This window comes from Oncorhynchus tshawytscha, linkage group LG05 (genome assembly GCF_018296145.1).
Source record: "Oncorhynchus tshawytscha isolate Ot180627B linkage group LG05, Otsh_v2.0, whole genome shotgun sequence".
Taxonomy (NCBI): domain Eukaryota; kingdom Metazoa; phylum Chordata; class Actinopteri; order Salmoniformes; family Salmonidae; genus Oncorhynchus; species Oncorhynchus tshawytscha.
The window spans coordinates 38,255,933-38,271,946 of NC_056433.1; the positions used below are offsets into that span (position 1 = coordinate 38,255,933).

The window sequence follows — 16,014 nt, forward strand, 5'->3', positions numbered from 1 at the left end:
ATATGCCTATTCAGTTGATTAGGTGCTGGTTATTTGTTACAGGTGTCTTCAATTAAAATATACAGAGGGTAAAAAGTAAGGCCAAGAATTGCAAAGTACAAAATGAAAACTTTCCTGAAGGAAACCTCTTGCAAACTGAACCGCGTAACTAATTGCCTAAATGTCAAATGACAAATATAAAACATAACATGTGAGGATTACGTAGCCTATAATTGATCATCTAAATTGCCCACTTAAATGCATACGCTATACTAAAATACACACATTGATATTTGCTCAGTAGTAAATATAGTATTAGCCTAATATGCAGTGAAACAGAGGGATGGAATTTTGTCTCACTCCGTGACAGAAATACCTGTGAATGAAATTAAATGTAACATAAACTCGTATTTGAAATGACTCTGGCCAGTGTTATCAGGCAATAATATAATAACATTTCCATGATATAGTGTATTCAAACCTTAGCGTGTTCGTCTGTGGTTGGTAAATCAAACCAGGATAGTGATATACCGGCACCATGCCTTTCTGAGCCCCTGCGCGCAGTTACGTTCAACCCCTGGACTCAGGAGACTCACAAAGTTAATCTTATCGTTGTTACGAGGATAGTGTTGCACTAAACACAATTCAATCGGCCTAACCGAGACACGACAATGAATCTCTTATCGAAAGGCAAACTTGGAAATAAAAAACTAAATGAAACAATGTTGCGTAAAATTTTTGAGGAATGTGTGTCTTTAATGGACACCGTTTAACATGAATTTAAATGACATAAACACGTATTCAGGACATTTAAAATTTAAATGTTGTATCTTAAAAAAACTGCTATTATCATATATCCACAATAACATGTCCATAAAATAAATGTTCATGCAAACATTAGGCCTATTAACAGTATTGTAATGCCATAAGCTACTTCTCAATGAGTTTTTCTTACATATTAAATCATTTATTTGTAAACAAAATAAGATACTTTTTTGGTATGTTGAAGTCCCATTCCTCGGTCAAGTTCAGTGCATTGTACTCCTCCGTATACGACGGACGGTTCTTATTGGTAGGTGCGATCCGTTACATCACCAAGCGTATGACGCGCCGTCTTCCTGTTTCCTTCAGCTGTGTCTTAAAGTGAATCTTGTTGGTGGAGGAGAGCTCGAGCGTCGAAGCTCTGCATCGCGTGCGCCTCGGTCAAGCTGCTACGACATCATCACCAGTCGTTCACCCCTCGAGAGAAGATGACAGAGAGCGGAGCAAAATAGCTCTTGTATGTCTATTTTTATGTCCTACGGTCGCGCTCATCACTCACTTTACTCATACTCTTCCTTCCCTGAGAAATTATAATATTTAACGTTTCGCGGCGAAGCTTCCATAGTCCGTATTCTTTTTTTCAGCAGTAAAAAAAACGGCCTTTCCCTTCATCTGCGGGTAAGTAACCTTGTCCTCAGATACCTCCCTCTTGTTCTTTTGCGTCGCGTGCGTTTGGTGGGCAGAAAAACAAAAACAAAGCAAAAGATAAACAGCAGAATTTATTCTAATGAAAGACAACATTAGCTGTCTTTGACGATATTATTAGGCTGAATTGTTTTCTTTAACCTAAAGTGTGACTAAGTTGCTTCATTGTTATGATGTGCAGAATACTTTATTATTACAGATTATTTCTTACTTTTAAAAGTAAGTTACTGTCTTTTAAAATGTGTTATTTGTGAATAAATGTTTTTTTTAGCATATAGGCTAAAGACTTTCAAGGCTGTCTGACTTGGTTTGCCTTTCAAGGCTGAAGTCCGTTATCTTTGAATCTGTGTGGGCTACACCTTCAAGTCTCGTATATGGTCTTTGTTGTGTGTAGTCTTATTCGTTCAGTGTATTACGCTTGTGAGTCGTTTCGATTTTAACAAGCTTGGTTTTATCACTATTAATATCTGATATATATCATATCAGATAAATGGGATCTACTCTTTGAATGTTTCAGTCTAGTAGTGGTTTAACTGTTTCCCTGGAATAATTATTGTGGTGATAGTGCCAAGAACGAGCAAATGTTGATGAGGGAAAAAGCGTCCAAAGTGCACATTATGGAGACAACAGGGATATTAGGCACAGACACACACAACCTGGTCATGGTTAGAAGGAAACAGCTTTTGTCAAATGATATTATCATTATTTTCAATTTTAGCTAACCCTAACCCTTTTCCTGACCTTAACCTAATTCTCCCAACCTTCTGCTCTGCTGCCTAAATTCTCCCAAACTGCTAAGAGAAGTCAAATCTGACTAAATCTGCGGCCTATCCCTCTGGGCACATACTGGTTGATTCAATGTTGTTTCCACGTCATTTCAATTAAATGATGTTGAACCAACGTGGAATAGAAATGTAATTGACATGATTGGGAGTCCCATAGGGTGGCGCCCAATTGGCCCAGCGTCGTCTGGGTTTGGCCGAGGTCGGTCGTCATTGTAAATAAGAATTAGTTCTTAACTGACTTAGGTTAAAAAAGTCAGACTTGCTTGAATAGTTACTTTGCCATGTTACAAATCCAAATGATGAACTTTTTTTTAACCTTCATGGTGCCCCGTTCTCTCTCTCTCAGAGCTGTAAAGATCCCGGGAACACACACAACTGCACCACCTATCACTCTTTCACAAAAAAAACATGAAGACATGGCTAAAGGCCAATCAGACTTGTGAACATAATCCCTAGTTGTCTATTGCCGCTTTCCATGTTGTCTGTTGTCTGTAGCTTGTGAGGTGTGGAAACACTTTGTTGCTTTTATGGATTTTGTCTTGTTGCTTTTTGTGCTATGTTGGTCTGTATGCATGCTACGTCTTGCTTGTCCAATGTTGCCCTGCGTGTGCTCACTGCTCATTGATTGTCTGTATTATTATTGTAATTGTTTTTAATAACCTGCCCAGGCACTGTGGTTGAAAATTAGCCGGCTGGCTAAAACCGGCACTTTTACTGAAACGTTGATTAATGTGCACTGTCCCTGTAAAAATAAAAATAAACTCAAACTCAAAATGAGTGAGGGGGGAGAGATGAGCGTAACTCATTGTTCAAATGCACTCATATTTCCTTGAAATTGTTGAAAGGTATTCCAATAGACTGCGCATGGGCAATGGGGGTGGCACGTGTGCCATCGGAAACGACAGATGCAAGCGGCTTTATTTTCGAGCGACAATGACCTGGCCCTTTGTTAAGCTCTTGTGGCACCCAAGTCAACGTTTTCTTGGAGATATTTCACCCTCGTTTGAACTTCTGGAGATGGATGGATGGAAAGAGTTGAGCCAGAGCCATTTGTCATAACTAGACACAGACATGCTTTTAATAATTTTAATAATAGACCGACATTTGTTTAGTCTGTGTAATATATTTAATTTTGTTTTGCCAGACTTTGTTTCTGTAATGAGATAAAACAAATCTGTCAAGCTTCCCCAACCTTGTTTCTTCTTCATTTAGTTACACCAATAATGTGCTAAATAGTGTACATCTTACCGCATGTTGCTCTTGTATTGCTTAATAATACAGTAATAAGCCTATCTCAAACAGTTTCCATCTAAAATTGTGTGTGTGTGTGTGTGTGTGTGTGTGTGTTTGTGTGTGTGTGTGTGTGTGTGTGTGTGAGAGAGAGCGAGAGAGAGGGGTAGAGTGTGAGAGAATGTGAGTTTGTGTTTATTAGAAGAGAAAATTATGCTTGTTATGCATGGTTACTTATGGCATCAATTACGTTGACATATATCCTATAGGTGATTTTTACTCCCAGTTCAACTAAGTGACGGGGGTTACTTTATAGACGGAATGGGCTCAGATTATAAATACTTTTACACTGGCCCCATTTTTATATCCGACTCTTGAGTGGTTTGAGCAGAGATCTAAACATTTGTTTTTAAAAATTACATTCTCCCTCAAAATATTTCTTGACAAATGAGTCAAAACACTGATCAGTAACAGTATGAGCTGTTGATGAACATTTAGATATACCTATATACATCTATATTTTGTCAGTTCAAAATGTCTTTGACAGTCTATTTGCATTGTCCGTTTTATTGCACTAAAATCCTAAATAGTGTTTGACAGATTTAAATGAATGTACTCTACTTTGGTTCTCCAGTAAGAACTCACACAATTGTCAAGCGTAGAAAACCCTATTCACCCTATACATATATGTTATTAATATAGATTTCCTATTAGATTGTCTCACTGCTGTTCTGCTTAGCAGGGCTTTAGTGGTCTTTAAAGGATCAGGCTTTGAGTAAAACGACTCGCCAGGATGAAGTCTTGTTATCTTACACAGTATTGTTTGCACAGATAGACAATAGTTGAGATTTGGAAGGAGGAATTAAGGAATATTAAATAATGTAACAAAATAATTCTTAAATTTTACATAAAAGTTTGAATTTTTTCTCTATTGCCAGCGAATGTTAATTTGTTCTGTAAATACACTGAATAAAAGTCCTACACCTCTGATGATGACATGCGTAGTCGTCAGCCGATGCTTACAACGGGGTTCTGATTCCGTCTGGATGGTGACAAAATATTTGTCATAGTGCTCTAAGTTGCTTCTTCAATCAGTGCGCATTCAGTCAGTAAAATATAAGAAGCAATCTGCAAATAGGTTTTATTGTTTGAGGCACTTGTTATTATAACACTTTAAATGGGTGTGATATGTGGTTTGGATGAATACACTTTCTGTACTTTCTGGTCATTCATTTTGATTTCAGTCACTTTTTGACCGCTCCCTTTTGATTTGAAAACTTTCTATACATATTTGCCCAGTGTAGAAGGGGTCAGAAAGTAACTTCTTGGACCTGAATGCCAAAACATTTAGGAGATAGCGGTGCCCAACCCTACCATGAGACATCCATGTCTTCATCACTGTAAAGATAAACAGTTGAGTTTTATATAAGCTTACAAACAGGGTTGCCAAACTATTTTATAATTTCTTGTTTTTTTTTACTTTAAACATCAATTATCAAAAAATGTATACGTTAAACATCATCTGAGGTGTTTGTGTTGTGCCCACCATAGGTTGAGAGATAGCATGTCTTAAACTTTTAAAATTTGGTAGCACAAAGATGGTTGGTCCACACATCAGAGAATGATGACTTTAATGGGAATATCAGTTATTTTAAATTACACTGTCAATGTTCCATGGACAACCTATTGAAATCATATAAATATAGATAATAAAATAGACATCCCCATTTAAGTTGACATTCAACATTGGGTGGACCAGCGGCCATCTTTGTGGTTGTAACTGGAAGTTCAAATTTCAATTCAATTTAAATGTAAAAGATGTACCAGCTAAATTCCAGTGATACTAAAGGATATACAGTGGGGCAAAAAAGTATTTATTCAGCCCCCAATTGTGCAAGTTCTCCCACTTAAAAAGATGAGAGAGGCCTGTAATTTTCATCATAGGTAGACTTCAACTATGACAGACAAAATGAGAAAAAAAAATCCAGAAAATCACATTGTAGGATTTTTAGTGAATTTATTTGCAAATTATGGTGGAAAATAAGTATTTGGTCACCTACAAACAAGCAAGATTTCTGGCTCTCACAAACCTGTAACTTCTTCTTTAAGAGGCTCCTCTGTCCTCCACTCATTACCTGTATTAATGGCACCTGTTTGAACTTGTTATCAGTATAAAAGACACCTGTCCACAACCTTAAACAGTCACACTCCAAACTCCACTATGGCCAAGACCAAAGAGCTGTCAAAGGACACCATAAACAAAATTGTAGACCTGCACCAGGCTGGGAAGACTGAATCTGCAATAGGTAAGCAGCTTGGTTTGAAGAAATCAACTGTGGGAGCAAATATTAGGAAATGGAAGACATACAATACCACTGATAATCTCCCTCGATCTGGGGCTCCACGCAAGATCTCTCCCCATGGAGTCAAAATGATCACAAGAATGGTGAGCAAAATTCCCAGAACCACACGGGGGGACCTAGTGAATGACCTGCAGAGAGCTGGGACCAAAGTAACAAAGCCTACCATCAGTAACACACTACGCCGCCAGGGACTCAAATCCTGCAGTGCCAGACGTGTCCCCCTGCTTAAGCCAGTACATGTCCAGGCCCGTCTGAAGTTTGCTAGAGAGCATTTGGATGATCCAGAAGAAGATTGGGAGAATGTCATATGGTCAGATGAAACCAAAATATAACTTTTTGGTAAAAACTTAACTCGTCTTGTTTGGAGGACAAAGAATGCTGAGTTGCATCCAAAGAACACCATACCTACTGTGAAGCATGGGGGTGGAAACATCATGCTTTGGGGCTGTTTTTCTGCAAAGGGACCAGGACGACTGATCCGTGTAAAGGAAAGAATGAATGGGGCCATGTATCGTGAGATTTTGAGTGAAAACCTCCTTCCATCAGCAAGGGCATTGAAGATGAAACGTGGCTGGGTCTTTCAGCATGTCAATGATCCCAAACACACCGCCCGGGCAACGAAGGAGTGGCTTCGTAAGAAGCATTTCAAGGTCCTGGAGTGGCCTAGCCAGTCTCCAGATCTCAACCCCATAGAAAATCTTTGGAGGGAGTTGAAAGTCTGTGTTGCCCAGCAACAGCCCCAAAACATCACTGCTCTAGAGGAGATCTGCATGTAGGAATGGGCCAAAATACCAGCAACAGTGTGTGAAAACCTTGTGAAGACTTACAGAAAACGTCATTGCCAACAAAGGGTATTTAACAAGGTATTGAGATAAACTTTTGTTATTGACCAAATACTTATTTTCCACCATAATTTGCAAATAAATTCAATTAAAAATCCTACAATGTGATTTTCTGGATTTTTTTCTCATTTTGACTGTCATAGTTGAAGTGTACTTATGATGAAAATTACAGGCCTCTCTCATCTTTTTAAGTGGGAGAACTTGCACAATTGGTGGCTGACTAAATTATTTTTTGCCCCACTGTATATGTCCATTCTATGAATTCTATTTCTATGACTGAAATTATACCCACCCTGAACTCAAGAGTATTCTGTGTCTCAAACGATTGCAGGCACAACACTAACACCAAAGATGATGTAAAATCATGTCTATTCTACAACATGGGAAAATGGAAAAGAATCTTGACTCCATGCATTTCTAGATAATTGACTTTAAACGTTAAAAAAAGGTACATATTTTGTATTAAAACTTTTTTCCCCCAAGAAATTACAAAACAAAACAACCATGTTTGTAACATTTTTTTAAAATGACATAAAATTCAACTGTTTATATTTTCAAGTGATGAAGAAATTGATGTCTCATCATAGGATTGGATGTGCAAAATGGTTCAACTTTGAGCACCTCTATCTCCAAATATGTTTGACATTCAAGTCCAAAAGTAACTTTCTACCATCGGCAAATATGTATTGTTTAAATCAAAAGGGGTGTGGTCAAAATGTGATTGAAATCAAATTGAACAACCCCACATGCACGTAATGAATTGCTTTGGGTATGGGCAACTTCTAATCTAAATGACTAAAATGTAACCTAAAATGTAAATGACCTACAGATGACTTTTGGAGAAGAGATTGTAATTAAGTCAGAAAGGAGTTCCACTGAGTTTACTGTGTCTTTGTGGTATTCTTATTCCAATCTCAGCCTTTCTCTTTAGTCTTTTGACTTAATGGTTTTCTGTACCGGCTTGAAGCCGCACAAACATGGAAATGAGGAAAAGTGCTTAAGTAATTATCATCATTTTATGAAGCTTTGTGTTGCGTAGGAACTGGTTCAGTGTTGCGCAGGCAGGCAGTGTGGAACAGGGGACAGACAGAGAAAATGTAGGGTGCGTGTGAAATGGTACCCTATACCACGGTTTCAGAAGCAGGACAAGACACCCTATTTTTGTCTGATGACTTGACACAAGGGGCATGTACACGATAGGCCTATCTGGTTCATATGATTATGATGTTCATAATGCTTCTTGACAGTGCCACAAAGTGTATTTTCTTAGTCCAAGTAAAGTGACACACAATGGTCATAATTCTTTATGCGGTGTCATGAAGTGTATTGTATTTTATTTGAAATATAATGAGAAAAAAAACATGTCTGTGAAGAATTCATAACAACAACAAAGGACTTAAGAAATACATTTTTCAAATGAAGGAAAACTTCTTGACAGGGGAAAACACATTAGAATAAATATGGCTTTTGACACTCTTATGTTGTTGTTATAACCAGCCATAAAATAACACAATATATGTCACAACAGGTGTAAATATATCGGCCATGACAGTTTTATGACCATGTTTCCTTTATGTTTTCATTCTACAGGTGACATTCAGTAGTGGTGCTAGAGGAGTGGCTTTGTGGGATATGGCCCAATAGCAGCAGACCGTGATGCCGGACCATGACAGCGACTCCTTCCTGAGCAGACAGACCAAGAGAAGACGAGTGGACATCGGGGTGAAGAGGACTGTGGGCAGCACCGCTGCCAACGCAGCAGCAGCAGCAGCCACAACAAGCGCCGACATCGCCCATGCCAAAGCAGCAATCTTCGGTGCTATGAACTCTCTCAACTCCCACCACCATGGCTCCGATGCAGACTCCATGGACTGCTCCATGGTGCAGCCGCACGGCCATGCCGGGGTCGTCACAGCAACCAACAGCGAGTCCAAGTCCAACGTGCTCCGGAAGCTCCTAAAGAGAGCCAACTCGTATGAAGACGCCTTCCCCGGCGCCACTATCATCTCCCAGCTCCTCAAGAGCAACATGGCCAAGAACGGAAGAGGAGAGAGAGGGGAGAGAGGAGATAGAGAGGATGGGGGGTTCCCCAGGTCGGGCCTCTCCAGTGGGGGTTCCGAAGCCCCCCAGGAGGACGCCTGCAGTAATTCGTCCCAGGACAGCCCCCAGGAGTGCCTTTCCCCTTTTGGCCATCCCCCGGCTCTGGGCGCCTTTGACCTAGAGCGCCTCAACGACGAGCACCTCCGGGCCAAGCGTGCCCGAGTGGAGAACATCATCCGGGGCATGAGCCACTCACCCGGGGTGGTGGTGCCCACACGCCACATCGGAGAGCGGGACCACGAACTGGAACAATGTGGACGGGAGAGAGAGCGAGAGATGGACGGTGACAGGGACAGAGAAATGGAGATGAACTGCCCCCCACAGCTGCCCAGCCCCAGGGGAGAGGTGTGCAGCCGGGAGAACAAAAGGAAACAGCGCCTGCCCCAGCAGCAGCAGCAGAGCTTCACCCAGCTGGTGTGCCAGCGTAAAGAGCAGAAGCATGAGGAGCGCAGACAACTGAAGCTGCAGCTGGAGGACATGCAGAAGCAGCTGCGCCAGCTGCAGGAGAAGTTCTTCCAGATCTATGACTCCACCGACGACTCGGAGCATGACCTGTCCCATGACCTAGGCAACATGTCTGAGGACAGCGCTGGGAGGTCTGATGCTGGAGGAGATGACCGGACAGACCGTTCCGACAATGAGATGTCAGACCTGGATCCGGGACACTTCCTGGACCGAGCAAGGGCGTTGCTCCAGGAGCAGGCCCTGCTGGCTGAGGGGGACAAGCTCAGGAGAGAGGGGCTGGTCTGGGGGAAAGGTCCTGGTCAGGGCCCCTCCTCCTCCATGCACCATGCAGAGGGCAAGCTGCTGGCTGAGACGTTGAAACAGGAGCTCAACTCGGCAATGAACCAGGTGGTGGACACAGTGGTCAAGGTGTTTGCCAAGCCCCCTCGCCCCACACCACCCCAAGTCTTCCCTCCCCTCCCCATGCCCCCAGAGAGGTTTGGTGTCAACGTCAAGGGCCCCAACTTCCACACAGCCAACCAGCGCCTGCAGTGCTTTGGCGACGTCGTCATTCCCAATCCCCTGGATTCGTTCGGCAGCATACCTGTGCCCGGCGCCAACGACCAGACGGAGGCGCTGCCCCTGGTAGTGAGGAAGACGCAGACGGAGCACCATCAACAATCCTCAGCCGTGGGCGCCCACGGGGGCCATCAGCACCCCTCCCTGCACCCCTCCTCCCTCTCTACCTCCATGGGCTTCAGCCCCCCTTCTTTCCGCCATCCCTTTCCCCTTCCTCTCATGGGTTACCCCTTCCAGAGCCCTGTGGGCCCACCCTCCGGCGGTTATCCAGGGAAGGACCGTTCCTCCCCAGACTCCATGGACCTGTCCAGGGAGACCACCAGCCTGCGGACCAAAATGTCATCAGGGCATCATGTGGGGCACCACCACCGGTCTTTCTCTCCGACCAACCCTGGGAGCACTGCAGAGGGGCTCTCCCTGTCCCTCATCAAGTCAGAGTGTGGAGACATGAGCGACATGAACGACATCTCACCATACTCAGGCAGCACCGTATCCTTCACCACACAGAGAGAGGGAGGGAGATGGGGAGGGAGGGAGAGAGAGTTAGAGATGCTATAGAAGGGCTGGTTGTTCATCTTAGATAGTTTAATATATTGTTATGATGACTATTGCATATTATTGCTACATCAGCACATTTATTTTATTTTCAGTTCTCTCTAAAACATCCCTTTTTTTATTTGATCATATACCTTTTGCTCTACTAATTTGTTGAAAGCACTCTAGTCACTCTACCATTGGTCAGATAATGTCTCCACGACATTTATAGCCCTGATTCCCATTTGAAACATGACTGAAAGAGACAAACGCTATAGAAAGCTGAAGTTGAGCACAATGGCTCTCTGTACTGATAGTTTAACCCCTGTGTACCTCAATCATGGGCTGCAGATAAAGAGGTAAGGTACCTATGGGAGGATCACAGTCAACCAACTGCGACTGGGCCTAAAAGCCTCAACTGATCCGTTCAGTTTGCCCTGTTCTCCTATATAGGCTACCTCCCTATCCCTCTACCATTCAGACCTGTCTTTGCAAAGACCTTTCACTCATGAAGCCTCCGTAGCAGTTATTTTGCGTGATCGCTGTCACTGAAAATGTTATATCAATGACACACACGACACACATGTACAGTGTACACTGAGTGTACAAAACATTAAGACCACAATCCTAATATTGAGTTGCAAGCCCCCCTTTTGCCCTCAGAACCGCCTCAATTTGTCAGGCATGGACTCCACAAGTTGTTGAAAGTGTTCCACAGGGATGCTTGCCCCTGTTGACTCCAATGCTTCCGATGGCACACATACACAATCCATGTCTCCAATGTCTCAAGGCTTAAAACACCTTCTTTAACCTGTCTCCTTAATCTACACTGATTGAAGTGGATTTAACAAGTGACATCAATAAGTTATCATTGCTTTCACCTGAATTCACCTGGTCAGTCTATGTCATGGAAAGAGTTGGTGCCCTTAATGCTTTGTACACTCAGTGTATCTATGGTCTAACAGGCTTGGACATGTTTTGGCTGAGATTCGACAGAGAGCATGTTTTTTTTTTTTTTACTTGACTGTGTCTAAAAGTTAGACATGGACGAAAGCATCTAACATGGATGCTACTGTATTATGATCACCTCAGGGCTCGGCCTTTGTGTGTGTGTGTGTGTGTGTGTAAATGGTAGATAGGGTTCGCCTGAGGACTCAGTAAAGATGTTTATTTATGGCCACCTGTGTCTTATCATCCCCCATTGTAAAAACAAACAATCGTTGTCGTTTCTTTTCTATTTCTTTCACGTTTCATAAATATCTGTCAACAGCCCGGGGAGCTTTCAGCAGTTGCTTGGCACCCAAATACTTAAAAAAAAAGGTTTATTTCTCTCCCGCTCCTCCCTTTCTTTTCTTTAAAATGGACGTTAACAGGTGTACGCAGCGAACTGCTTTTCTTTCATAACAATGATTGTCTTCATTTGTCTTCTGACCAAAAGGGGAGGAGCACTTCCCAGAGATCCATAATATCCTCTGCTACACTGTTTCTCCCGATGGGAGGATGAAAAGAGAGAGAGAGGGAGAGGGAGGGAGGGAGGGATAGAGAGAGGGAGGGAGAGAGGGAGAGAGAGTCAAACAATAACTAAAATTGATGTCGGAAGTTTACATACACTTAGGATGGAGTCATTAAAACCACTCCCCAAATTTCTTGTTAACAAACTATAGTTTTGGCAAGTCGGTTAGGACATCTACTTTGTGCATGACACAAGTAATTTTTCCAACAATTATTTACAGACAGATTATTTCACTTATAATTCAATGTATCACAATTCCAGTGGGTCAGTAGTTTACATACACTAAGTTGACTGTGCCTTTAAACAGTTTGGAAATTTTCAGAAAATGATGTCATGGCTTTAGAAGCTTCTGATAGGCTAATTGACATCATTTGAGTCAATTGGAGGTGTACCTATGGATATATTTCAAGACATACCTTCAAAGTCAGTACCTCCTTGCTTGACATCATGGGGAAATCAACAAGACCTCAGAAAAAAAAGTGTAGACCTCCACAAGTCTGGTTTATCCTTGGGAGTAATTTCCGAACGCCTGAAGGAGCCACATTCATCTGTACAGACAATAGTATGTAAGTATAAACACCATGGGACCACGCAGCGGTCATACCGCTCAGGAAGGAGACGCAGTCTGTCTCCTAGAGATGAACGTACTTTGGTGCGAAAAGTGCAAATCAATCCCAGAACAACAGTAAAGGACATTGTGAAATTGCTGGAGGAAACAGGTACAAAAGTTTCTATATCCACAGTAAAATGATTCCTATATCGACATAACCTGAAAGGCCCCTCAGCAAGGAAGAAGCCACTGTTCCAAAACCGCCATAAAAAAAACTAGACTACGGTTTACAACTGCACATGGGGACAAAGATCGTACTTCATGGAGAAATGTCCTCTGGTCTGATGAAACAAAAATAGAACTGTTTGGCCATAATGACCATTGTTATGTTTGGAGGAAAAAGGGGGATGCTTGCAAGCCAAAGAACATCATACCAACCGTGACGCACGTGGGTGGCACCATCATGTTGTGGGGGTGCTTTGCTGCAGTTGGGGCTGGTGCACTTTGCAAAATAGATGACATCATGAGGAAGTAAAATTATGTAGATATATTTAAGCAACATCTCAAGACATCTGTCAGGAAGGTAAAGCTTGGTGGCAAATGGGTCTTCCAAATGGACAATAACCCCAAGCATACTTCTAAAGTTGTGGCAAAATGGCTTGAGGACAACAAGGACAGCTTGTGGAAGGCTACCCTAAACGTTTGACCCAAGTTAAACAATTTTAAAGGCAATGCTACCAAATACTAATTGAGTGTATGTAAACTTCTGACCCACTGGGAATGTGATGAAAGAAGTAAAAGCTGAAATAAATCATTATCTCTTCTATTATTCTGACATTTCACATTCTTAAAATTAAGTCGTGATCCTAACTGACCTAAGACAGGGAATTTCTACTAGGATTAAATGCCAGGAATTGTGAAAAACGGAGTTTAAATGTACTTGGCTAAGGTGTACGTAAACTTCCGACTTCAACTGTACATATATGCCAGATGCTTTTATCTCTAATGTGGCATATAATTTGGGGGCATTAACAGATGTACTCCCTTTAATGGGAAGAATAGTTAGAACAACACGGCCATGTGTTCCAGGTTTTAAAATTTTCCGCCACATGTTAATTTCACGTCTACAATAACTAAAGACAACACATTGTCAGACATTTTGTGTTGAAGTTCATCGGCGTTCCGGAGCGCCGCACAGCAGATGGCTTCCATCAGTTTCCTCATTGTATATTGGCCTTACACCTGAAATGAGCAAGTGGAGCAGCTATTTTCTGTCTTGACTTGGGAAGAGCTGTGGAGAATGATGATATCTTGTCAGATGTGCTCAGATACCACTAACCTTGCTGGTACAAGGGCACCAACATGGCTAAATAATAGCTGTGTGTCACCCCAAGTCCAATCACTATTACATTTGCAAGCTGCAAGAGATATTAATTCATCAAGATTCACTGTTGCTTGATATTGAAGCATAGGGAGAGGATCCTGTGTTTGTAGATTTTTGCAACTTCAATTTATTTATATATATAAATGTAATCTATGTAATGATGTGATTGTCATTCGTTTTGAATTCATTTTGATTTAGAAGCGAGAGCGTAGTAGTATCATTGGGAAAGCCAAGTCTTATGAGACGAACATGATTGTGTCTTTACTGCAGCAAGTCATCTTGCCAGACTTGAAGAGAACAACCCTCTCCCACTCTGCCCATGCCTCTTTCTCTTCTGTCTTGCTTCCCTCTCTCTCAATTCAATTTTCAATTTAAGGGGCCTTATTGGCATAGGAAACATATGTTTACATTGCCAAAGCAAGTGAAATAGATAATAAACAAAAGTGAAAAAAAAAACAATAAAACATTTCCAGTAAACATTACACTCACAAAAGTTCCACAGGAATAAACACAGTTCAAATCTCTCCCTCGTTCCCTCGCTCCATCTGAGAGGCCATGGTATCCCTCGCTCCCTCGCTCGCTCTGAGAGGCCATGGTATCCCTCGCTCCCTCGCTCGCTCTGAGAGGCCATGGTATCCCTCGCTCGCTCTGAGAGGCCATGGTATCCCTTGCTCGCTCTGAGAGGCCATGGTATCCCTCGCTCTTGGAGCAGATGATGTGGAGAGTGGAGTGCTGCTCTTTTGGCCAGGCCTGTTGGTTAGCCTGCTAGGGTTCACCCCATAGGCCAACCCTCCCTCACTATTTTTGGACATAAAAGACTGTAAAAACACCAACAAATAAGCTCAAAGTGATTTTATTTTGGAAATCTGTGATTTGAGATGATTATGTTTTAGACAAATATTATATCTGTTTGGGCTACATGCTGTCAATTTGCAGTCTACAAAGAATTTCTAATAATGTTCTGTCCAATCCGCTTAAGAAAAATTCAGCCCGCGGCTGAATCTAGTTGATGATCCCTGCTTTAGGGCCTAACTCTATGCATGCCAAATACACACCAATCACCAAATGCTTTTGAGAACTTGGGCAGAAAAAGTAAACGTCGATCCAATGAGGCAAAATGGATGATGTCAAAGTTGAATCCAAGAAGAGAAAAGCTGTGAAATGGAGAGTTGAAAATAAAGAGAAAGGAGGGCCAGAACGGTAATGTTCGGGGAAGATTTTGTGAAGTGGTAAAAGAGGATGATAGCAGTGCCGGCTATGTGTGAGGTGCTATTTGAGAGTCACAAGACAGGGACTTCAAATATGACACGTCAAGGGAACTGTAGGCTTAATAGGCTTACTGTACAGATGGGTTACATTTAATAGCCTAACTGAAATCTGGACACTTACTGTATAATATTAACCCCTGCAAGGTTTAAGCATTTCTTGCAGTAAAATTATACACTAAATGTAAATGTTGACTTGAGAACAGGAGTGGATAAATATGATTTCTTTCTTTCGGCATCTTGAGAGAATGAATGTGCAGTTAGGGACCATCTGTAAAGGTGCTATATTTATCAGCATCATAGAAGATGATAGTTTTTCAACCACATAAGATATTCATCCAAGCCAAACTTAAATCGTATTAGAAACATGTTGGGTTGTTTTCACTGCTTTAAATTTTGTTAAAAGCGGTCAAACTGAAATGCTGCACTAAAAATATATTAAAAACATGTTTTGTATTTTCTCACCGGCCCCTAAACACCTGCTGCGTGAGAGAAGCAGAGATTAAATTAATTCATTCATCAATTTCATCGAGCAAGGGTTTATTTAGTCTTCTAGGGCTTCTAGGGCAGTTATGACAGAAGAGAAGCTGTATGTATCTAGTAAGACAAGTTGACTTACAAATACCCAAACAAAAATTATAAGCAGAAACATATATAAATTAGGCTAAAAAATTAATCCTGCACCTCCTGTCATAAAATCGTTCCACCGTCTGACTGTACAGCACATTTTCTATCAGCCTATTTGCGGGTTTGGGTATTCTACGAGGAGTCGTAAACGTTCCACATGAATGTTGGTCCATGCTGAAGCGATGTCATCATGCAGTTTCTGTAGATTGGTTGGCGGTACACTCATGCTGTGAACAGCCCTTTTCCCAAAGATGCTCTATTGGGTTGAGGTCTGGTGACTGTGCAGGCCACTCAAGTAAACTGAACTTGCTCTCATGTTCCAGGTGATGTATATGTACCTAACAAACTGGCC

At 41.8% G+C, this 16,014-nt stretch overlaps 1 protein-coding gene across 1 annotated transcript in view; it reads left to right on the forward strand.

Annotated features, from left to right (window-relative positions):
* The first annotated feature begins 1,058 nt into the window (after positions 1–1,058).
* Positions 1,059–16,014, forward strand: part of LOC112232970 (prospero homeobox protein 1-like) — a 45,841-nt gene continuing 30,885 nt past the window's right edge. The window contains exons 1-2 of the mRNA XM_024400311.2: positions 1,059–1,419; positions 8,257–10,278. Of these exons, the coding sequence (XP_024256079.1) occupies positions 8,323–10,278 (1,956 nt within the window). The 5' untranslated portion in view covers positions 1,059–1,419; positions 8,257–8,322. The remainder of the gene's footprint in view (positions 1,420–8,256; positions 10,279–16,014) is intronic.